Here is a 23,134-nt window from a genome sequence, read left to right as displayed (position 1 = left end):
CCTAGACCTTGAAGAAAACACTACCCTTCTTATCAACCTTGACCCCATCCCCGCCGGGGAGGACCGTCAACGTCTGTCCAAAATATGCGTCAACCACTTTTAGATGCACTCCAATCCACTGGTCTTTCTTGTTCGGTAGTATCTGGTAGGTCAATGTGTGCCGACTGATAGGGACGAGGCTGAGGGCGCATGCCTTTGGTCCACTGAAAGCAAAGTCTTCACTAGCTTCCATCGCTACGTTGAATGTGAGGAAATGCATGCTCGGATTTTCAATCGTAAAGTCCAGACGTTTGGCCTGAAACTCCAAAGAGCCTAGACCAGTTTCTGCAGTTGTAAGCAGAACGCGAGGCTCAGCCATCGGTGCCACGAGTCTCGGCACTTCAAGCAACGTGGTGTTGACCTTCTCTGAACCCTGCCGACGCCAACCAATTTCGAGCGCGAGATCTATTCCGACTGTGTGCCGATCGCCCAGCGTCAACTTCTGGACGGCTAGGTCAAAGTCAAAGGTTTCGGTCTGATCTGGTAGGATCGCCGAAGAGATGGTGGCTTCTGTTTTGGTAGCTGCTGTTTCCGTCTGCTTTCGTACGATGCCTGTACTTGTTGAACATATTGCCCCTCCTACAATCTTGGTTGCAGTCAGAAGAATCGCTTCGATCACCAGAGGCTCTGCTGCAAAGGAACAGATGCTCGCAGCTACAGAATACTGATACCGCAGTCCCAAAGCACTTGCAGATTCAGTATCTGGCGGAGGTGCCTCGAAGAAACTCGGCCACGCATCCGTATCCAGACGGGGCACAAAATCGTAGTTGGCTTCGAAGGGTCGGACAACGCTGACATCAACGGCCAAGGTCTTTGTCAGAATTGTCTCGGGCTCTGACACGAGACAATACCTTGCGATTATTTCAACTTGGTGATCTACCGCGATGGTGGTATCCGTAACACGTATTGAGACAAGGCTTCTGCCGGAAACTGCGAGCGTCCCTAGGTCCCGAGACGGCAATGTCAAGATGCCGACACCGGAAGCGGCTCCTGGGACCTCATCCGACCCTGGCGCAGCCCACCCAATTTGCGCCGCTCCTTCCACTGGACTGATCATTCGCGCCTCGATAGATACAATGGCATCTTCGTCTTCTCCATTGAGCATGTCAACGTCGATCTGGATGGATTCATTGGTGTAATATGACCGTCGAAGTCCCGGTGTTTCAATTTGTAATCTCGGTAGTTTTGGCTTTACATCGATCTTGTTGAATGCGTTCAGTTCCTGCCCGAGCAGGCGGGGAACTGGAGTGCCACCCTTGGCCTCCCACCAATGTGGTGTCGAGTGTTCAAAATCCGAGGAGGTGACTGCAAGGGTAAACTTCTCGTCGGTGAGGAGCAGCGTGATGGATGCGATTGATATCTCCCCTGCTTCGCGTGGCACAACGCGAAACCGGAAGATTCTGATGCAGTGCGGAGGTATTGCTAAATCAACATCACCAGTCACTGAGGCAATTGTCCCGGCAGAAGATCTTTTGTTCGCCGGCGTAGCAGTGGATGTCGATTCTTCCAGGTTGACATCAACCAAGTGAGCAAGGGACGAGCCATCCTCTGGGGGTGCACCTTTTCGCGCAACCAAGTAGACAGGTTTCAGACTACCTTCAAAGACAACCTTGACTTCGGTGAGTTGGACAGGTGATAATCCCGTCCGCGCTCGGGATTTTAAGGATAGCTGGCACTCCAATGGTTCTCCGACAAACACATTGTGAGTTGCAAATGCGAATGATGGTACGAGTGGTGATAATGCTTCGTCAATATCTATCGCCACCAGCGGGTGAGGATGGTTAGGAGCCAAGGCCTTCAAAGCAAGGCGCAAGTCGTAATTGATGCCCGGTTTCGTCTCGAACACGCTGTTCGAAAGTTCCCAGAGAAGCTGGATCAGAAGAGTGTGGTCTTTGGTATTGACCGCACAGTCCAGGAGAGCCCAGCCGAGATGTTGGAGTAGCTTCCACCACCCGGCACGCCTCCAGTTTTGACCTGTCCACAGAGGCTGCAGTGTCGCAACGGCCTTCGCCCACGATCGTGTACTGATCTGTTCTAGACCCATCTGAAGTTCCAAGATTTCGACCTTACGTAGTTGGCCTCGCCTTGCGAAGTGACCAATGGCGGCACTCAAGGTATTGACGATTTCTTCCACATAATTGTACCCGACACTCCCATCTGTCGGTACTTCCCGATATGGCTCGAGCGCCATGTATGCGTCGTAAAGATGCGACTTGCTTGCAGCCATGGAGGCTGGTAAACGGCCTGGGGATAGCCTGTCCTCGGCGGGGATCTGTACTGCCCACTTCCGACGATCACTTACGCACCTTCTAGAGATATCCAGCCAATATCCTTCATGGTGCATCTGCTCCCATGGAGTGGTCGCCTCTCCGGCCGGAAGAGACTTGTTAGCTGGAGCGAAAATGGGAACCATGCCTGTGGCTTCAGGATTCTTGACGTTCAAAGGGGGGTAGCCTGATTTGGAGAGTAAATCTGCCATGACCTTCGTCCAAGTAGACTGCCACGCTTCCCAGCCATAGTTGTCTGTACCCCTGCCTTTGCGATTCACCAAGTCTTTGACCCTATCCCTGTGACTGATCCAAGACCGCACTGCTGTAGTACCTTGATCTGTCCAGAGAAGACACCTGATAATGCGAAGGGCGATGATGTCAGCAAGTAACCGTGCTTCATTGAACCGAGGGCTCCAAACAGCAATGGCCTCTATCACTTCGGGACCGAACAGGCTTTCATAAGCAGTCTCGTAGCTTCGACAGGCTGCATCCATTTCTTGTCGGAATTCGGCAAATACGCCCAGTTTGAATTCGTATCGGACGTTCCAACCTTGTAATGGTAATATGCTGGAAGTGCCTGGCTGAACCGTAGGCTGAGGAACAACGTTTCTATTACGCTTTCGACGGGCATGCTTCGAAAGGTCGCGATAATGGTCTACACAGAGAAGATGAAGGTATGAGAGAACAGAACCAACAAGCTCTTCCACCTCGGCCAACGAGGCGTCATAAGGGAGGAAGTAAGTGCTTTTTGAGTCAAGTCCCGTAGCACGTCGGATGTTGTTGCAGCGATCTTCGACCTCAGAAGGGTTGGTGTCATCGTCGCCGAGCAGAACAAGGATAAGTTTAGTCCTGTAATTCGTCGACGAGAGCACGGTTCGGACGTTATTGATCTCAGATTTCAGCCTGTTGTCCTCCAGGGAGCTTATCTTGGGGTCGGAGCAGAGAGAGAAGAAGGTCACAAGTGCGCAAGGCAGCCGGGACTGATGTTTGGTGATCCATAGAGGAGAGACGATGCCGTCAGGGTACAACGGCGAGCTGGGCGTCAGGGGCGACAACGGAGAATGGAGAACGAGCGGTAGAGGAGGGCTTCCATTTGCAACAGTGGCCGACAAACGGGGAGAGTACGGCGGAGGTGGTGCCTTGCGGGGAGGAAGAGTGTATACCTTAATCCCAAATCAGCAGCCAACTCCTGAACAGTTGAAAGGACGTATGACTTACCCGGCCAACAGTTGCAATCTGAAAAACCTTCCCATTTCGAGCGGCTAGCGACTGGGAATGCCATGGCGCATCTCTGGCATCCTGTGTGCAGAAGGACTGGAGTAGTTTCTCTGCAAGGGGTCCTTTGACAGCTGGAACGTCCACTTTGATTCTGAAGCCTCCCTCTCGTAGAAAAGCATTTGTTCTTCCTGAAGTATCAGTGTCGGTCTCGCGTCCTCCTGCATCTAACCCTGAGAGAAGGAGTAGGGGCAAGTTATGCAGAACATAGTCCCCCGGGTACCGATCCATGACAGCTAGGCATCTTGTGAGTGGATGACGGCAGAGGCGCGAAATACCCGTCAAGCGGTGTTCGAGAGAACTGATACTCGCATGCGTATACGGAGTACGCAGGAAGACATAGAGCCAGGCAAACAGTAATACTATATCTCACTTAAACCAGCAGCGACTAATTAACTAACCGCGTTATACAACGTCAGGCCGGCGCAGTTGCCTGATTTAGACTTGCTACTCTCAGCTGTTGCTGTTGCACCACTTTTCCCTGAGAACGTGCCCATTGCTTATTCTTCAGTAAGCTGCTATTGTTCCATCTACATTTCTCTCAGGTCGAAGTCTTACCAAAATTCTACCACTACCTAGGTATGTTTCCTGAGCTCATGGAGCGTCGTTTTCGATGGATATTATTTCCTGGTAAAAGGATACACAAGGGTCAAGACATCGCTACTACGGTGATGATACTTTCCCGAGAAGAAAATTGACTGGCAATGCTCTTGAATCAATGCAGCTGCTCTGTATAGCTTGCGGGCGCTTCTATCTAACTTCAGTGAACCTCTCTTTACTGAGTCTGCTTGCGTTTGCAGCCAGCCGAGCACGTTTATACAAAGCACGAAGTGAGTGCTGTCAAGGCTCAGTCATGGGGGCAAGGTAGTCTCAGGCTAATATCATGAAGGATGACAAGGGAAGCTTGGCCTTGATATTAGAGTCTAATCGCTTTTCGACGTGGTGTTTATATTTCATCCCAGTTAACATTTGCGTTGTGTTTGTCCGACATCTATGTTTTTTTTTGACTCTCTAGTTGCCGCTTCCGCTGTTCTTTCTCCCTTTTCTCTCTGTGCTGTATATACGCCTCGGCGGCAATTCCGCCAAACACAAGAGCCACGCCGATCCACTGTCCATGGCTGATGCTTTTTCCGAACCAAACAACGCTGAGAACCATGGTAAGCATCTTGCGCGTCACTGTTACTGTGACGAGAAGCAAGCTCGAGAATCGTTCAAGAGTCGCATAGATAAAGAGCTGCCCAATGGCACCGCACGCCGCAAAACCAAGAACGTCGTGAAACACTGCGGGATGACGGGCGAAAAAGGACAGGGCGTTGGCCAGTTCATGGGTTTCATTTGGCTGCGCGAAGGCAGGAAGCAGCGATTCAGGAAGATATGGTGTCACGACAAGATACACGGTCATGAGCAGCGTCCCAAGTAAATTCAATACAACCATCATCTGAGGCCCGGAAGTCTTCCCGTAGCGGTGTGGAGACTGAAAGATATGATCTTGCACGGTGTTTGTGAGACCATCAAGGAGTAAATTTATTCCTAGCAGTGTCAGGCCGTACGTGCTTGAGGATTGTGTCCTTCGCTCCTTGCCCGGCTTTGGGGGGTGGTAGAGTGTGAACAATGCAACGCCGCTGGTGACAGCAAGCACGACCATATATTTCGAGAGGGGGTAATGCCTCCGGAATAGCGTGACGTGCAAGGCCATGACCGGGAGGAGCTTGCAGGATTTGGCGAGGACGAAGGTGAGGTAGTCGACGTGTGCGAGCGAGGCATAGCCGAAGGGCGAAGCGAGGGTAGTGGTCAGTGTTACCAGGAGCAGCGGTCCGAGGGCGGCGGTTGAGGGCAGGATCCTGAAGGACCTAGTCTTGTAAAGCAGATACAGGCTTCCGCTTGTGAATGCGAAAAGAGCCTGGATCGTGTTAAGCACGATAGGGAAGCGAAAGTATTCTTGTTGCGCCTGCGCAGAGTCGTCGGCAGGGTACGGTGTGGTCGTTATGCGCTCTTGAAGTAGTCCCCAGGTCAGGAAGGAGGCATAGATCCCGGAGACACAAATGATGAGGGCCAGAAGCCCGGGATGTGATTGCTGGGTCTGGGAATGCGCCCTCTTCCTTGAGGCGGCGGTCTTCGCGACATGTCCATTGTGGTAGACTGCGCTTTTCTCGGGTTCGTCTGAGGGGGTACGCATAATCTCGCCAGAATTGATGCGTTGCATGGGAGCGATCTGTTTTCGGCGCGCCATCCTTGCTCACAACGACACAACTAGAGTGGGCGACAATTCCAGTAGCATAGGTCAGTGAGTTGAACGTAATAAATAAGCAAGGAGTATGCGTACATTTTGTTTAGTGAAATCTGGCCTGACAGTACAAAACCACCAACAAATTTACCTAGATGCGGCTAACCCCTATAATCGGCTATTTCAATGCCGGCTCGATTCTTCCCTCCTTTGTGCTCAGCCTTACCACTTTTTAGACTAGCCTCAAGCTTCCCGTCCACGTCCATGTGCGTGAAGTCTCTACAGAACATCATGCGAAGAGGGCATATATTACTACATCCTCCTAATCATCCTCATCATCACTCCCGAATATAGCTTTAAATACAGCTTGCCCAGGTCTTTCCTGCTCCAATGCTTCGTTCCGGTCTGGTTGGATCACAGCAGGTCCCATTGGCACCTCCAGACCCAATTCACCCGTTTCTGTCTTTGAGCTCTGAACATTGCGCTCTGCTCTCTGAACATTGTCAACGTCACTTGGCACGGTTTGGCCGCCCACTGACATGAAGGAGCGGGACTGTTGAGTTGCCCCAGGGGTATGTTCTTTCCCGGAAAATGCCATATCTGTCCTCGCGCTAGGGACTGCAGAAGCGGTGTGGTCCGGTAGAGGAACATTGAATCTCTTGCAAAGAAGCCTGGTGGGAGAGAAACTTGACACCGACCTAGTCATTGGACCAAACATACCCATTTTGGCGGCGGACTCAGCCGGATCCTCGGGTTTGGCATTCGACCGGACAAACAAGGATTCCTTCGTGTCGTTGCTCAAGTCACCATTTTGACCTTCTGGCAGAGACGAAGAAGAGGTGAAGCGGCTGGCCATCAGGCCGCTGATGGGTTTAAAGACCTCGGCGGCTCGGGCAAACTCATGCATTTCTATCACCCAGTCATCTTGCGTCATTCCCTCTGCACGGGCAGGGAGTTCGTCGCGTTCTGCAGTTTTCCTGAGACCAGCTTGGATCTCAAGATAGATACGGTATCTATTCCGCTTCTTCTCATCTTCAGCATACGGCATCCAACCGTTAGTGCCACGATGAAGCGCTTGGAGCGCCACATCTGGAGCAAGATGAGGGACAAGACTCTGTGCGGTTAACGGTGTAGATTTAGGGCTTTCAAATCCCTTGGGACGTGCTTCGCTTCCTGCTGTAGGGAGGTCTTGTCGACCTGACGCAGCGGCAAGCTTGTCGCGGGCAGCAGGCGTCAAGAAATCAAACACGGACTTTCCAGGCAGTTGTGACTCTCCCAAGATGCTAGCCCGAGATTTGGCAGTCAGAGTCGAAGCTCTGGCAGCCTCAGCACTTGAAACAGTAGGCGGCCCAGAGTTGGTGATGGTTTCCTTCAAGACAGACGACTTCCATCCAACGGGGACTTCGGGCGGTCGGTACTTGTCGTCCTGGATAGTCATAATACCCAACTGGTCGGCTAAAACAAATCCTTCTAGGGGTAACCGGCCATCATGGCATCTCCTCAGGGCGCCCTTCAACTCCGCCAGCTTTTTCGAGATAAATGTAGGTTTGGTCTTTAGCAGAGGATTCGGAGAGCTCACAGGGTTCTTTGGTTTAGTCTTCGACTTTTTGTCACCTCCTATGACTCTGTGGTAAGATATTTTGGGCCCCATGGAGTAAGGGTCCTCGTCATCAGATCCATCGTCATTGAGAACACCGACCCCAATACCACTCTTCTTGCTTCGTTGTACGTGTTTCCTTGAACTTCCGAGGCGCGGCCCAAATGCATCCTCATCAGGAGATTCACCACGGGTAGAGCTATCCTCCTGCCCTACGAGGGGTTTAGTCGTTGGCTCTCGGGCATTCGACAGCACCTTCTCATATCCTAAGCCTTTGTAGTCCGTTTTCCTTTCATAGGAGACTACACGAACATCTTCTGGGGCGAAGAGGTGCTTCTCACCAGGCTCGTCTTCGTCATCACCCAAGTTGGCTACTCTCCTCACACGAGGCCCTATTCCTTGGCCCTCTCTCCATCCCATTCTCTTGAGTAACTTTGAGCCAATAGTCTCGTCCAAAGGTCGAAAAAGGCCGATGGTGGCCGTCTTGCGAACGGGATCATGCTCAGTGCCAAAACCCGCGAACTCATTCGAGATGTTCAAGGCCCGCGACTCTTCTGCCTCTCGCAAGTCCTCCTCGTCCATGAAGTCCTCGGGTCTCTGGGTAGGTTTTTGGGCATCTTTCAACCGATTCTGTCTCGAAGAAACAAACGAAGAAGGGGTCCAGCCTTCCTTAGAGCCTACCGTGTTGAAGTACCTATGTCCTCCATATTAGCTATGGTGTTTTCAAGTGTTATATTCTGCAAGCTCACCCAGCGCTGAAGCCTCCAGTGAAGGCGCCATGCAAGCGTTTCCTCCCTTGTTCATCGGTGGCTTCTTGTTTCCAAATTGGCACAAAAGATCCGTCATCTCTTGATTGTTCATCTGTAGGTGGTAAGGGGGTTCCGTACGCGACGAAGGGGGAAGTCTTGTTTTGAAGATCGGCTTCGAAGGCCTGTCGAGAGCGCTTGGACGCCATCCCAAGAACGCATGCGAAGTTGCAAATGCAAAGCACACCGAGGAGCAGGTTGCATTGGTGCGGTGCAAACTTCTGCCATGGAAATGTAGACTGAGAGGCTGGTGTCGGGGTAAACTTTCAATGCTTTTTGCAGAGTGCTTAATACAACGACCATAAAACCTGAAGTTGACTGACAACCAAACTTGAGTCTGTCCAACACCGATGGCTGGCAATAAGGCGAATGATGGGGGCTAGATGCCACCTTGAAGCTTCGAATCGAGCTCGAATTAGCGGATTGGTGCTTAGGTACCTATATACCCGCCTATCAAGGCGACGTACAACGTCGATAGGCCCCGAAGGCGTTGGAGCTAACCCCGTAAATGCCTCGCTATCTGAACCTGCACTTGTCAGCTGTACGGAATGCCTGTGCCTGCGCTTGTCAAACAACAAACAGTTCATTCGTAAGAATGCCCAACATCGGCGCGTGCGAACTAGGCCTTTCATTGATACAACGCATCCGTGTACACAAGGCCATTTGATTGCCCAGGTCTCCAATCTCATTTGTCCCGACACGGTGATTCACTGACCCGCCCTTCGCCCGACTGTCACCTCGCCTCCTTGGTTGTCACCCGCTGACAATGACCGATGCCTCTATCCTCAAGACTACTGTCGGTAGCATCAAATCTGATCACTCATACGGTTCCTGATACCCTTGCCAGACAGCGCGAGAGCCACTTCAGCATTGAGCATCGCGTGAACGCGAAGCCTTGCGGCTGCAAAGCCCACGGCTGAAGAGCTGAACGACTCCCATTGTCCGTGTGTGTTGTAAGACACCACATTCCTGCTGCAAACGTAACACCTGTCTTGCAAACCAACAACGACATTCTGGTACCGCTGGATAAATGGCTACAACCGCTTCGCAACAGTCGCCATCCATGGTGCGGCGTCATTCTTCTAACCGCAACCCTACGCCATCGTATACTCCTGTCTCGCCTGCACTACCATCGAGGGCACACTCAACAAACCAAAGACCTAGCCACAATCGATCAGGATCACGGTCCTACGAAGCCCCTCCTCCAGCGAGCCCTGCAGTGCTTGCGAATGTTGCCCGCCGAGACATGGAACAGAGCAACATGGCACGAACGCCCTCCTCACGCCGAAGTTCTCGCGAAAGGCGAAGGGACTACGAGGGAGAACCAATGTCTCACGGAAGAACATCCTCTCGTCCGGGGTCGCGACGTGCAAGTCAGGAGTTGACTGCGACAACTGCGGCGATAGTAAACGGAACATCGGCTCACCCTCCAACTAGCCCTCCGTCGCAAACTGAGAGACTTCCTTCCCAGGTATACCCCACTGTTGGTCGTAGACGCACATCAATTACTGCGCAAACAGGGACTTGGACGCTAGGAAAGACAATAGGCCAAGGCAGTATGGGAAAGGTCAAGCTTGCGAAGAACATAGAGACGGGAGAGACAGCAGCAATCAAGATTGTTCCGAGGCAAACAGCTGAAGACCACGGAAGTGCAAAAGATGAACGGGCCGATCGATCCAAAGAGATCCGAACAGCAAGAGAGGCTGCCATGGTGTCTTTGCTTTCTCACCCTTATATTTGTGGCATGATCGATGTCCAGAGAACGAATTACCACTGGTATATGCTTTTCGAGTACGTCAACGGCGGCCAAATGCTCGATTACATCATCGCTCATGGAAGGCTCAAAGAAAAGCAAGCAAGGAAGTTTGCTCGTCAAATCGCCAGTGCTTTAGATTACTGCCACCGGAACAGTATTGTGCACCGAGACCTGAAGATCGAAAACATTCTTATCAGCAAAACCGGCGACATCAAAATCATTGATTTTGGCTTGAGCAACCTCTACTCACCACGGTCTCTGCTGAAAACCTTCTGCGGAAGTTTGTATTTTGCTGCCCCGGAGTTACTGCAGGCCCGTCAATATACCGGGCCTGAAGTCGACGTGTGGAGTTTTGGGATAGTCCTTTACGTTCTTGTCTGTGGCAAGGTTCCCTTTGACGACCAGAGCATGCCTCAGTTACACGCCAAGATCAAACGAGGCGTAGTGGACTATCCCCAGTGGCTGACGGCGGGTACGACTTCTATGATTTTCTTCTAGATTACATTGCTAACACTGTCTAGAATGCAAAAGCATCATATCCCGAATGTTAGTGGTCGATCCCCGAGACCGCGCCAGCCTACAAGAAATTATGAACCATCCGTGGATGACAAAAGGGTTCAATGGTCCTCCTGATAATTACCTTCTCCCTAGAGAGCCGCTCCAATTGCCTTTGGATTCTGACGTTATTGATAAAATGCAAGGGTTCGACTTCGGTTCTTCAGCGTACATCACAGAGCAATTGACCCGGATCATTGAGTCAGAGGACTACCAGAATGCTGTCCGCAGATCCACCAAGGAAGAGTTCAGCCACACCTCCACCAACAGTGAGAAAAAACGCGGAGTTTTCGACTTCTACAAACGTCGAAATTCGATGAGCAGGGAAGGCCTATCGACTCCGTCTACCGAGGCGATTCGTAGTTACGACGCCCTCAATGCTTACAGCCCGCTAGTTTCAATCTACTACTTGGCGCGAGAGAAGCGCGACCGAGAACGAAGAGAGCAGAATCCTGGTGCTCTGGCCATGCCTGTCACTCCTGAGGATCCACCGCTCAAACTCCCTGGCCTCCCACCACCGGAGGCAGCGCATACTAACACCTTCGCACCAGAAATGCCCGGTGAAAAAGCTACGGGTGGTAGGGCACGCCCCCGTGCTCGAACGAACGGTGAAGATGAGGTGGTGCATGCTATGAAGAACCTTGACATTCCTGAAAGGAAACCGGGCTCGATTGCAACGTCGCCGACTGCGATTCCACCTCCCGACCAGCCCGCAAAGAGAGATGGCACAGCCATTGGCCTCCTCAGAAGATTCAGCACAAGACGCTATCGCGAACGCGATGTGGAGCGGCCACAACCACCACCGGCTCTCAACATTCAACCACCACAAGATTCAGCAATTGCCCCAAGAAAGTCCTTTTCTGTCCGACGTTCTCGAAGAAGAGACCCGAGTCCGTCAACCCATCATGCAGGAGGAAGCCAACCTCAGCATGACGGCCTTCTCAGTGCCAGCGGTGGATTCTCCAAAGCTGGCAAGCTCCTGGGACGATCGACCAGCGTCAATTCAGCAGACTATCGGCCACGTCGGCTTCTTCATCGTGGCGTCTCAGGAAATGATTCGCCGTCACTTGCGCCTGAGGCACCACACACCAGCGGATCAGATCAATCGAGCGTCAACGCAGGTAAATCCGGGAGGGGCGTTGAGCTTAGCGACAGGCCTGCTTCAAATACCAGCCCGCTCGTGAACATGCGCGCTCCTACCACTAATCGGACGAAGTCCCTTGGACACGCTCGACAAGAGAGCATCCAGGCTCGGCGAAGACGACATGAAGAGCGACGAGATCGACATGCCAATGTTCCTGAAGAGACTGATGCGGACATGCGAGACGGGACAGATACCCTCGATACACCTGCGCTTCCTGACACTCCTAGCACGGAGATTTCGAAGCCAGCTTCGCTCAAAGGACTGTTCTCGACTGCCACAACAAGCAGCAAGCCTCCAGAGTTTATCAGGCACGATATCATACGAGTTTTGAACCAGCTTGGTGTACAGTATACTGTGATCAAAGGCGGGTTTTCCTGTAGACATGCACCAAGCATCAATCTGGAAGGCGTCAAAGAACCCAGTGCTGGCCTGGATGAGGAGAAGAGTGGGCGGGCCATATCAGGGCATCAGAGAAGAATCTCTTTCGGGGCAGCTTTCCGGGGGAAAGAGAGAGAAGACGTGAAGGACGATCGACTCAGCCGACATCATACGAGGAGGAGACAACCCGATCAGAGCTTTGTGTCGAACTCTGAGGGATCAGAGGAATATTTGCAACAAGCCCGCCACACCGGTGACCAGATTCATGATGGCGGAGCTACACGGACGCGGGTCCAGGACGATACTGGTGAGCGACTCGTGCTCAGGTTTGAGATCAGCATTGTGAAGATTCCCCTTCTTTCACTCCACGGCATTCAATTCAAAAAGGTGCAGGGTGGAATGAATCAGTACCGATCTATGACTTCGGCAATTCTCAACTCTTTGAGATTGTGATGTGAACTTGACGGATGGTATGGTATTTTCTACGGGTCTCAGGCTTCGCCCTTTTTTTTCCAGCGGGGATTGCGTCAAGAACGTGAACGAGACCGATTTGCGGTTGGCGTTACGGGGAATACGGGGCCGTCGGGAGAGGCGACTGCCACCGTTAGTTAGGAGCAAGCAATAATGCAAGCCTGGATTGCGAAGTGCGTCTATGATTGTAACTTAGCGAGTCGGAACGACCTGGTAACGCAGTGGGTCGAATTTTGAAGACCAGGGTCCTTTTCTTTTGCCAGGGACGGGCAACGCAGGTAGGGTTTTCAGGTCCTTCAGTGGTGGGAAGACTCGGTGGTTGATGTTCTGACACATCGGGCCGGGGGGAAGGGTGGTTGACTGAGGCATTCGGGAGAAGATCTGAAGTCCATAGATGGCGGGTCTCCTCTCCAGTGTGTATATCGCACGGTTGTTGATCAAGAATTGCAGGAAATCATAAAATGACGCGAAATTGGTCGTTCTAACTTTTCGGACTTATCCAGCAGAGCAACGCGGCTGGATATCCGGATTCGTTATTGGTACTGCAAGTGGTAGGTCCCGGAATAGTCCTATTAAGTTGCCTGCGTTTGCCCGACCAGCCCTGCACCGGCCTTGGCCCCTGTGAAGTGCTGCTGTCAACTTTACGAGAGGCTGCTGGTGCTGCTCATTGTTGTATTTGCATTGCTGTCTAGAGCTTGTAGGCGTAGGCAGAGGAGAGACAGTAACATACACAGTGGTAGTTGTAGTAACAGTAGAAACAGCAGCAGTAACAGCAGCAGTAGAGTAGCAATCTCGGCGAATCGGTCATGCCATCACCAGTCTCCAGCTTTCACCTTCATCCCCAGGGCCACCAACTGCCTGCCTACCTTACCTGCGCCAGACCTAACCGCAATCCAGCGAACCTCCTCCTAATATGTACTCCTCTTCCTCTCTCGTCCATTTTCATCTAACAACCCTCCCACAATTCTTCCTTTTGCAACCTTTTTTACTGCTGCTTTCTCCTCGAATCCTCAAGGTCAGGCTTGCCAGTCCACCTTGCCTGTCACTCCCTTTCTTTTTCCCGTGCTTGTGTTGAGGAATCCCTGTCCCGCAATACCGCTGACTCTTTCCGTCACCTCGCTCGGGCACCTTCGACTGTCGTGTAGAGAGAGGCTCGTGCCCTCCGTCCTCCACACAGACGTCGACGAGTCACCACTGTCCACCCTTCTTGCCCCAGACATTCCGCCGGTCGCATCAGAGCGCAGTCTGACTGGCTGGACCCGTCGATTCAGCTCTCCCGAGCCTCTTGTGTGACCTTGCCAGCAATCAACTGCAGCTAATGGCCTCTGCCGCCAGCGTCACTGCTAACTCTACACACTCCTCCGGCACCCTGCTCAACAACCACGCCCAGCAACACAATAATGGTCTGCCGAGGACGACTATGAGAACTGCCGGTAACGCGAAGACTGTGGATGCAGGGCGCAAGCAAAGCCCTGTTGACAACGTTTCACGGTAAGTCTTATTTCTAATTTCCTCCCACAACCCCTAAATTCTCCCAGCAACAATCAGAACATATTCCCATATCCAGTTTCCATCATATGGGTTCTATACACCGCGTAAAGCTTGGAGAGCTACGTACTGACACCCATCTTAGGCGCCCGAGTACTCAGAAGGCCTGGGGCCCTTCTTCGAATTCAATTTCGCAGCGGGGGCCCATGGCTGTCCAGCAAAATGGCAACTCCTTTCAAGCCAGAAGTTCAAATCATACGAGGTCGGCTATGCCAAAAGAGGCGGGAATAAATGATAAACAAGCACATGAGAGGCTGGTGTATTTATTTGGGGCGGCCATCGTACGGTTCACATGCGCCTTGCAATTTCGGACCACGTTGACTGACACCGGTGGTAGGGTTTAAACATCGTTGTTACCGTGAAATCCGGAGAGAGATTCGAAGGCTTGTTGGCTGGTTCGACTCTAAATCCCGCCAACTCCAAGATTGCATTGAAGATGGTTCGGAAGCTACAACCTGCGGCTGGAGGGCAGGTGAACGGAACTGCGACTCGGGAAGCGGCCTTGGTTGGCTCGAGTCCCGAGCATGCAATGAACTTTGATGTGAAAGACATAGCCGACATGCTCGTTTCTGAATTTTCTCCTCCCGAGAATTCAAAGCCTGTGAATGGTCTGCTGCAATCCCACCACCCTATATTCTTGCCTAACCTTTGCCGTACAGGTATTTCTTCAGGATTCCAGACCGATGCCGACATCTCAGGCAACCAGCTCCGCGGAGAGCGCGCACTCCAAAAATGGGTTCCCGAAGGGCCAGACACAGCCGACCTTTCACTCGAGTCTGGGAACACAGGGAGTTGGGACCAATTTACCGTGAACTCACAACTCTTTGGTGCTAGGAGCACCTATGACGAGAATCTCTATACTACTGTCATCGACCGAAACTCGCCCTCGTACAAACGCCGAGAAGCCGAAGCTGAGAGAATCGCAAGAGAGATTGAAGGCGCAGCCTCTGCAAATCCCCATGTTCGTGAAGAACGTGGTCAGGCGCTGGAGAATGACGGCGATGACGAGGAGGAGAAATACAGTGGTGTTCGTCGAGATGACAGCGCTTTTCCTTCCCTATCAGTTGGGGGGCCGAACAAATACACCCCGCCAGCAAGACGAGCACCGACTGGGCAAGTGACTATTCCCGGTGTCCCTGTCGACCCTGCAATTATTTCCGCACAACTATCCGCACCCGATCCAAAACCTTCTGTCCAGAATGCAAAACATGGAAAAGAAGGAGTACCCGCGACAGGAAAAACACAGTCTATTGCAACTGACAGAACTACTGCAGACCAAGACGGTGCAAACTCGGTGCGACCTACTGGGAATTCCACTGCCACAGCGGATGCTTCAGAGGCAGAATCCAAATCTGCTAACAAGGCTGTCTCTCAGGGCACAACCGAAAACGTGGAGGTAAAAGTCCTCAATCAGTTCCGTCAGTTTGCCGACCTCGAGAAGCAACGAGTTGCAGAAAGAAGGAAAGCTCAGCAAAACCAAGATCGGACAGCCAAATTGAATGAATTACTTCGCTTCTCGAAGACGTTCAAGTTGAAGACACCCATACCAAACGATCTCATTGGAATTCTTGCTAAAGATCCAGCGAAACAAGAGGCCATTGTCGAAAAGGCGCAGAAGGAGCATGCAGATTCAGGTCCGGCAGCTGTCGACGTTTCATCGGCACCAGCGACGAACAATGTTGCTCGCAAACCCGACATTGCACAGCCTCCACCTACCGTCCCCGACAGGCAGGTCTTCAACCGTGGTCGTGGAGCGTTTCCACAAAACGGGCGGTCAGATCGACCCGGGAGCCAACAGCAACCGGCTGCGTTTCCAGCTCGAAATAATAATGCTACATATCCCCCAAGATTTGGCTCTCACCAGCCAGATCGTAAGGGAACTCAACCTCACCACATTCCTGCTCCGATACCCATCATTGAGGGCCGGGTGCCTCCGACTGGACCCATGGCCGACCAAGGCGGATTGACGAGCCCACAACGATCGAACTTACACACCCCAACCTCCGGTATTTCGGGTAAATTTAACCTGAATGTGAAAGCTTCAGAGTTCCGACCTACTGCCGCTAGTTTTAATCCCAGCGTTGGTACTCCTTCTAGCCCTGGCTCGACTCGCCGGGGATCTATCTCGAGAATGGCCAGTCCTTCTCTAGTCTTTGGCAACCGCAAGCCTAAGCCTGCATCTGAACGGCCATCTATTGCCGACTACTTCAACCCAATCAGTCGGATGAAAGAAGAATTTGCGCCAAAGCCCACCCAAGGAACAGCAAAGACCGACGAGATACACAAGGACTACAGTCCCAATGGTGGAATCCCGCATGCGTTCCAGGCAGGACCGAGATGGACAGTCAAGGCAGAGAATGATCAGAAGACGTATGAAGAAGCTTTCGAACAGCATACTATGCCTGTCATCTCGCCTGCACAGAGCCGTTCCGGGTCAAGTCATCACGTTCCATTTCCTGGACAAGGAGTTACGATTCCGAATACCCCTGCGAATCTCTCACATATTGCAGCGCCACAGCACGCCATGCACGCTGGACCGCATCAATATCCTCATCAGTACGACGATGGCAACCACCGAATGCAATTTGGTACTGCGAACCCTAGCGTCTACCCTTCCCCCAGTATACCATCTCGACAAGCATCTGCTTATGCTTCCCCCATGATGCACCCTGCTCAGTTGGCATATCAGCAACAACCGTACTTTGGCACGCCAACTGGACAGATACCGATGCAGGGGCGACCTTTTACAGGCACCCCAGGGATGATGCATGCGCAGGCGGGCCAGGTGGGCCCGCCGATGATGGTTCAACAACCTTCGAATGGACCGTATATGGCTGTTCCTCAACAGTTCGGCCATCAAATGCCGATGTATTCCCCCAATCCTGGTCACGTCTATCCTCAGCAGAATGGAGGCTACTCCAGCCCTGGTCGCGGGGCTCCTATGATGATGCAACAAGGATCGCAACAAGGCCACCCAGCGGCTCCCAACATGATGTACAGCATGTCGAATCAAGGAGGCCCATCGGCTTATCCGCAGCAACAGATGGCTTTACCACGTGATAACTACGGCAACACACATCAATATAGATCGAACCAACATCAAGGTTATGCCTTGCAACACAGGACCATGAGCAGTGGTTATGGACAGATGCCGCAGAAGATGCATGCTCCGATGCAACCGGGTCATGGACCTTCGATGAATGGACCACCGCAAGGGCCAGCATATGGGCAGATCGAAGGAGGCGCTGAAGATGCCAAATGATGAATGGGCGGTGCTTCACCCACGGTCTCACATCGAATTTCCCACGATTCCCCCCGCTGAAAAGATACGCTCTTGATCGCGCCATGAGCAATGACAGCGTGCAGCCTCGCGTTCTTCACGTATGGAGCTCTCAGTTGGACTCGATCGTCACGACGATGGCCAGGTACGTCCTCAGCAAGTATTTCGGTCACGGCTACTGAAAGACAATAAGGGCACCCCTGGCAATCTTGGTATCAATGACGTGGGTCACCTATGCGGGAGCGATGATCCCCATGGGAGCCCACCTTGCCTGCATAAGGGACCCTATCATCTAGACCTGTTCGTTTCGACATGCTGTATTCCCGGCAATTCCTGGCTGAAACCAGATCCAGCCGAGTGAAAACAATATGGAAAGCTGGGGAGAAAGATAGGCCTGGCCCCGAGAAAGGGGCGGGGGCCATGGATGCGTCTTGCGTGCAGTGGGAAGCATTAGTTTGGAGAGAAGTATTCATATGGAGAAGAGGGTATTCGTTTACTGCCGGCTAAAGGTGGAAGAAGAATGAGGCGGTATGCTTTTGTGAGGTGCTCTTCTGCCTCCTCTATAAAAGGCACTTGAAGGAGGGCGAATGCCAGTCCTGCCGTCGAGATAGAGGCGGCATGCGAATCTGCAGAGACACTCCGGTATACATGGCATCGAGGAGGATCTTCCTACCCAGGAGGTATCACTTAGGTAGTCAGTGGTGTACAGTAGCCGCGGCAGTGGTTGGCAGCCAGCCAGAGCTTTCACAGACAATGACAAGACCAGGCGGCAGCTAGATTAGCAAGTTCTTGCTATTGCTTACAGTGTCCCTTGCTATGTATCAAATCCACTGTGAAGGGAGCCTAATATACCTTTCCCTGGGTCCTACACAACATGTGCGAGCTGTACTCGGTACTGTAGGGTACCTAGGTATACGAATGGGAATACATACGTACTGTGTGGATATGTGCCCAAGCGACAAACCACACTACGGATACATGGCACCGCATGGGTACCTAGGTACCTACCCGACCTCACGGATCCAAATTAGGACAGACCAGTACTGTCCTCCGTAGGTATGGATCAGTACATACTACACATACTCCGTAGTGGTACTCCGTAGCAATTACCTACCAGGTATTAATTCACACCCTGGTCCCTAATCCTTGAACCGGCGCTGGTCGACACGCTACCCGGATTGCCAACCAGGGGCACGCGCTTTGATGCGTTGGCACGTTTTGCAGCTTGGTTCTCGCCGATCCATCTTTCTTGCAGCTCTTCCAGCACCCACTTGCTCTCAGCCTCTCGTCTCACCGGCTTTTGCTCACCGTCGTCCATCCTTCTTTTTGCTTTGTGCACCGCTCAGCTGCTTGTCTTGAGGAGCCGGCCCATCAGTCTCTAGCATTGCCGTCATGCATTCTCTTGTCGTCTCTGCCGCGGCCGTCCATCACACTTGACTTGTTTTCGATTTAGGTCAAACCGACACCCACCCTCACACTCACACTCGTGCTTTTCGGTTCCTCTTCCATGCCTTCGCACTGTTCACGAATCGTCCTTCGCCGTTCATTGAGAATCTTAGCCTAGAGCCTAGCGCCTAAGAACCTCCCTCTGCTGTCCAGTCGGGCCCGTGTTCTTTGACAAGATCGGAATCTGACCACCTGGGCAGCCCCGGAGCCATATCTCTGTCCTGCCCGGTCAAGTCACCGAACCTTCCTACTGATATGCGGCGTGGGCAGTGTTGAACAACCATTGGACCCTGTCTCAAGAACACCTGCCCGCCGGTCGTTCACCTGATGATACCACCATGCGTCAGACCAGAACAAGCGGTACCCTACAGCCTCATTTCCAGATCTTCTGCGACCGCAATCCCGGCCGGCTCTACCTGTCCCACGTCCATTGGCCACGATAATACGGTGCTGGTCGAATAGGCGTTTTTGTTCCTGTTCTGGTCTCTACCGCACCAATCCCACGGTACGCTGGTTCCTACCTAAGATTCCCCAGACAACGCACGTCATGCCGAGATGTATCCTCCTCCAGCTGACACTTGGAACAGATACCCAACACCTGAGCACAGCTCCATCGTTCTTCACAGCTGTCCTGCCCAATCCTTTTTCAAATTCGCGGTCTCCTTCTTCCCTTGGTACCTTCTGTAACAACAGCGCATCGAAATACTTAATATTAATCCATTGGCTCCGCCGCACCAAAACTCTGAATCTCTCATTGCAATCTGTACCATCTGTACCAACACGAGATACCCTGCAAGGTTCATTCGCTCAGTCCACCGAGAGAAGGCGGCGTCGTTCACTTGAGCAATAGCTTCGTCGCAGACGATCAGTTTCACCTTCCGCGACCGCAGACTGCGCATAAAACGTCGAACAATCTCTCTTGAAGGGGCTGTCTAAACATACCTCTCCGGCGGCTGTCTATCTTCGATCGGCACAAGCAAAACTCGGCAAAGGGACAAGGGCAGCTACGCATTCGTCCAACTTTACTGCGGAAACTCGGTTCTGGGGCGGAGTGGTTTTGCAGGCGCCAAATTTGAAGTCGGGCGGTTAGAGGTAAATTGCACCGTGCCATTATTGAAGTTCCACAAACCATATTCATTTCACCACTACCCTTGTTCTATGCTTCTCGTTGGCACATTTACCTTTCCACAGCGGACTCAGGCTGGGCTCGAGTCGACGGATTTCAGATGGATACGGCTCAGCCATTTAGTGCTGCAGCATATCAATCATTCAGCTTCAATTATCCAAGGGCCCCGTTGATGCACCAGTGACTCTTGCGGTCGTGTCTTATACCGTGATTCGAACAAGGCTCGATACCCCTGGTGCACAGCATGGATACAGTTTATCCCGGCCCCTCCGAGTCCTCACCTTCTGCGCAAAAACCATGGAAACAAGCTTTCATTGAACTGACGTATCTGTCTCGACAGTGGCAGCCGTCAGACGACCCTCCTTTGCACTCTTTTTGGATGGCCTCCTCGGAAGTGGATCAAAAGTTTCTTGGTTATTTTGCAAAAGTTACTACTAGGGAGAACAATTATCTTTCAAGGTGAGAGAACAGCGGCTTGACACTCAAGACCTCAATCCCAGGCTAACTGCTCACGACTCTGCCAGCTTTCTTTTCCGTGTCCTTGGTCTCTCGGTGATTCTGGCAGAAAAGCTTCTTCGTACACGCAGAGCGAAGCGTCTAGATCCTGTTCGTGACCCGAAAGCGAGACATCTCGTCCATCATATCCTATGGCTGGCCCGTGAAGGGCTCGTTATGGTGGAGCAATATGTACTTCCCATGGTGGGCAATTATGTCGAGCTTCGCGTCTTGTCTTATAAACTCAAGGCCTCTTTCTACCACATTTTCGTTCTCTTTCACAACGATCCGCCTGTCAACGACCGAATCAATCGTTCGAAATCCGGCTCTTACTCTCTCTTCCCTGACCCTTTGTCACCGAGACTCTCTTCCAAGACCTCTCCAACAGAACCAGCCGTTCGTTCTCCCATCAGTGGCCGTCAGCGGTCGCCGGCAATCAGCCTGGGCGGGGCACTGGGCGGCGTGACACGTACGCCTCCCGGTCTTCCCGGCCCGGCTGCACATCCCTACACGAACGGTTCAACCAACGGTGGTGACAACGCCGTCTTCCTCCTGCCCCTACACGATTACCGATCCTACGCAACCGAGGCGTTCCGCGAGGCCAACGAGCTTGCTGAGCGTCTGCTGCCTGGCTCCCATCCGATCCGCCTCTCGGTCAAGGTCGAGTTTGTCGCATACATCTATGATTGTTTGCATGACCCGGAACAGTCCCGTCGCATGGCCAGGACGAGCATCCGCCACGTCTACGAGGCACAGGAAGGCATGGATGACGACTCCTTCGAAGACGCAGCAGAGATGGTGGGCATCCTGGGGAGAATGATGAAGCGAGGTTTAGGCGGCGGTGGGAGTTCGGGAAGTCAGCAGCAGACGCAGGCGAGACAGCGGTCTGGCACTGCAGCCGGGAATGTCGGAGACAGCAGGCAGACTCAGGGTTCACAGCAGCCGACCACGTGGGTGTAGTGTTTGCCGAATGTTTCAGAGGCATCCCAATGTGAATGCTTAGTTCCTGAGCCCTGTAAAATCATGCATGGCATGACCTGGAATTCCATTAAATATTCTCAAGATTGGGTCGCCCTTACACAGTGATATTTCGCGTCTTTCTGACCAAAGAAACATTTGTCTCAAAAGGGAGGCATCTAAGATTGGACTTCCTTTGGCCAGCCGTCGAGGCCTCTTGTTGAAAGACTAGGAGGGCCAGGTGGGAATTTCATCGGCATGATTCAGCCAGCATTAGGGAGACCGTCAGGGTGAAATTGCGTGACGATCAGTCCTGATGAACCGGAGTCCGAGTAAGGGGGGTGAAATATAATGTATAGTATAATTAATGTATGGTCTGCCTGGGAAGCGGCGGAGAACATCAGCCCTGGAGTATCACTTGGGCTTCGCAAAGCATTCATATTCAAGACGAAATTTGTCGTGCTCCTCAGCTGGTAATCTGGCTCTTGCTGTCCAGACGGGTCGGTAGCCAGTCCAGTGTTGCCGTACAGTAATAATTCCTCGGGGGTTTCAATGCCCCTGATCCACAGCCTTGCGTTGACATCTGTCACTTCCGTTTCAGGCTTCAACCTTTTAGGGTGGCTGGTACTCGTGGGATCCGAGCGTCAGTCCAGCCTTCACATAAGAAAGAGACATGTCCAGGTCTCTGTAACTACTCCAAGCAAAGAACACATTTTTATTCCTACGAGTCGTGGTGCGAAACAACTGCAGTCTATCAAGCATCATCTTGTCGAGAGTGCACCAGACAGAAACCCTCCGACGCGACAATGAGACCAACCAGGCCTTTCCCTTCAAACCTCCAGCTCGTCGCCATCTTGTTGCTGATGTGGACATTGTGCGATAAAATGGTGGCTGGGATGCCTCATCTTGCAACACAACAGCTTCGGCAGCGAAGTGAAGATATTGATCAGAGGCTTTCGCACTCTGCCACCACCAAGGCCATCTCCAATGGAAAATCATTTTCTCCACAGCCTCAGTACATTGTACTCACTCCGCCCCTACTCCAGCACGATGTCCAGAAGCACAGCTCCGCCGAGGAGGTGGTCCAGATGTCTGCGAAGACGGCGTACCTGCCTGGTAGGCGGTGCCAGGGGACGCATGCCACTGGTTCGGATTCACCGGACAGGAAGGTGTCTGTGAGAGAAGATCCCAGTCGCGATGACTGGGAGGCATGGAAGCAACAGTTTCAAGCTCAACTAAGAAAGAAACGTTGCCGAACCCCAGGGGCAGATTGCTCGGCCAGAATGAGGAGGTGACCCAGACGTCAAAGGGAATGTGTGCTTTGGGGGGATGAAACATGGCACAAGTCCTCTGAGATAAGCGAAAGGGCTTTCAGCTTCGACTTAAAGGAAGCGGTCTGTGAGCAGTAAATTCAAGGGACCTCGCTGAGACAGGACACTGGGGGGGCTGCATGGGCGCTTTCAAGCCGCGGATGTCATACAGGATATCAAAGGTTCGGAACAACCGACAGACTGGGTTGTGTTGCGTATTGGCAATCAATCTGAACCGCATGTCAAGGCAGAGAAGCGAAGGCAGAAAAGCAAGGTAGAACACAAGAGATGGTGCATTGTACAAAGGAGAGAGATAAGGATGTGCAAGCTTGATGATTGAAAATGATGATGACAACGGCAGCAGCAGCAGTAGCCACCCGCTTTCTTTGAACTGTGTGGCCATTTCTGCCTCTACTCATTCCTTGACATAGAAGCAACGTGGTGAAAAAGAAAAGAA

The 23,134-nt window shown here is 52.3% G+C and overlaps 7 protein-coding genes across 7 annotated transcripts; 4 read left to right on the top strand and 3 right to left on the bottom strand.

Annotated features, from left to right (window-relative positions):
* Position 1: 1 nt before the first annotated feature.
* On the bottom strand, positions 2-3,815 carry A1O3_09644 (uncharacterized protein; the record flags this gene model as incomplete). Its single annotated transcript, XM_007739738.1, has 2 exons — positions 2-3,472; positions 3,528-3,815. The coding sequence occupies 2 exons, from the start codon at positions 3,813-3,815 to the stop codon at positions 2-4; spliced, it is 3,759 nt and encodes a 1,252-aa protein (XP_007737928.1).
* A 760-nt stretch (positions 3,816-4,575) lies between these two features.
* A1O3_09643 (uncharacterized protein) lies at positions 4,576-5,814 on the bottom strand (the record flags this gene model as incomplete). Its single annotated transcript, XM_007739737.1, has 1 exon — positions 4,576-5,814. One exon carries the CDS (start codon positions 5,812-5,814, stop codon positions 4,576-4,578), a length of 1,239 nt encoding a protein of 412 aa, XP_007737927.1.
* A 316-nt stretch (positions 5,815-6,130) lies between these two features.
* A1O3_09642 (uncharacterized protein) lies at positions 6,131-8,360 on the bottom strand (the record flags this gene model as incomplete). Its single annotated transcript, XM_007739736.1, has 2 exons — positions 6,131-8,099; positions 8,155-8,360. The coding sequence occupies 2 exons, from the start codon at positions 8,358-8,360 to the stop codon at positions 6,131-6,133; spliced, it is 2,175 nt and encodes a 724-aa protein (XP_007737926.1).
* An 881-nt stretch (positions 8,361-9,241) lies between these two features.
* On the top strand, positions 9,242-12,497 carry A1O3_09641 (CAMK/CAMKL/KIN1 protein kinase; the record flags this gene model as incomplete). The annotated part of the gene is made up of 2 exons (XM_007739735.1): positions 9,242-10,439; positions 10,489-12,497. 2 exons carry the CDS (start codon positions 9,242-9,244, stop codon positions 12,495-12,497), a joined length of 3,207 nt encoding a protein of 1,068 aa, XP_007737925.1.
* A 1,712-nt stretch (positions 12,498-14,209) lies between these two features.
* A1O3_09640 (uncharacterized protein) lies at positions 14,210-17,325 on the top strand (the record flags this gene model as incomplete). Its single annotated transcript, XM_007739734.1, has 3 exons — positions 14,210-14,344; positions 14,401-14,671; positions 14,723-17,325. The coding sequence occupies 3 exons, from the start codon at positions 14,210-14,212 to the stop codon at positions 17,323-17,325; spliced, it is 3,009 nt and encodes a 1,002-aa protein (XP_007737924.1).
* A 2,834-nt stretch (positions 17,326-20,159) lies between these two features.
* On the top strand, positions 20,160-21,370 carry A1O3_09639 (uncharacterized protein; the record flags this gene model as incomplete). The annotated part of the gene is made up of 2 exons (XM_007739733.1): positions 20,160-20,374; positions 20,440-21,370. 2 exons carry the CDS (start codon positions 20,160-20,162, stop codon positions 21,368-21,370), a joined length of 1,146 nt encoding a protein of 381 aa, XP_007737923.1.
* Positions 21,371-22,362: 992 nt separating this feature from the next.
* Positions 22,363-22,662, top strand: A1O3_09638 (uncharacterized protein; the record flags this gene model as incomplete). The annotated part of the gene is made up of 1 exon (XM_007739732.1): positions 22,363-22,662. The coding sequence occupies exon 1, from the start codon at positions 22,456-22,458 to the stop codon at positions 22,660-22,662; it is 207 nt and encodes a 68-aa protein (XP_007737922.1). The 5' UTR covers positions 22,363-22,455.
* Between the last annotated feature and the right edge of the window lie 472 nt (positions 22,663-23,134).

This window comes from Capronia epimyces (assembly GCF_000585565.1).
Source record: "Capronia epimyces CBS 606.96 chromosome Unknown aczIQ-supercont1.10, whole genome shotgun sequence".
Taxonomy (NCBI): Eukaryota; Fungi; Ascomycota; class Eurotiomycetes; order Chaetothyriales; family Herpotrichiellaceae; genus Capronia; species Capronia epimyces.
Note: the sequence above shows the minus strand (reverse complement) of the source record. Positions and strands in the feature narration are given on the sequence as shown.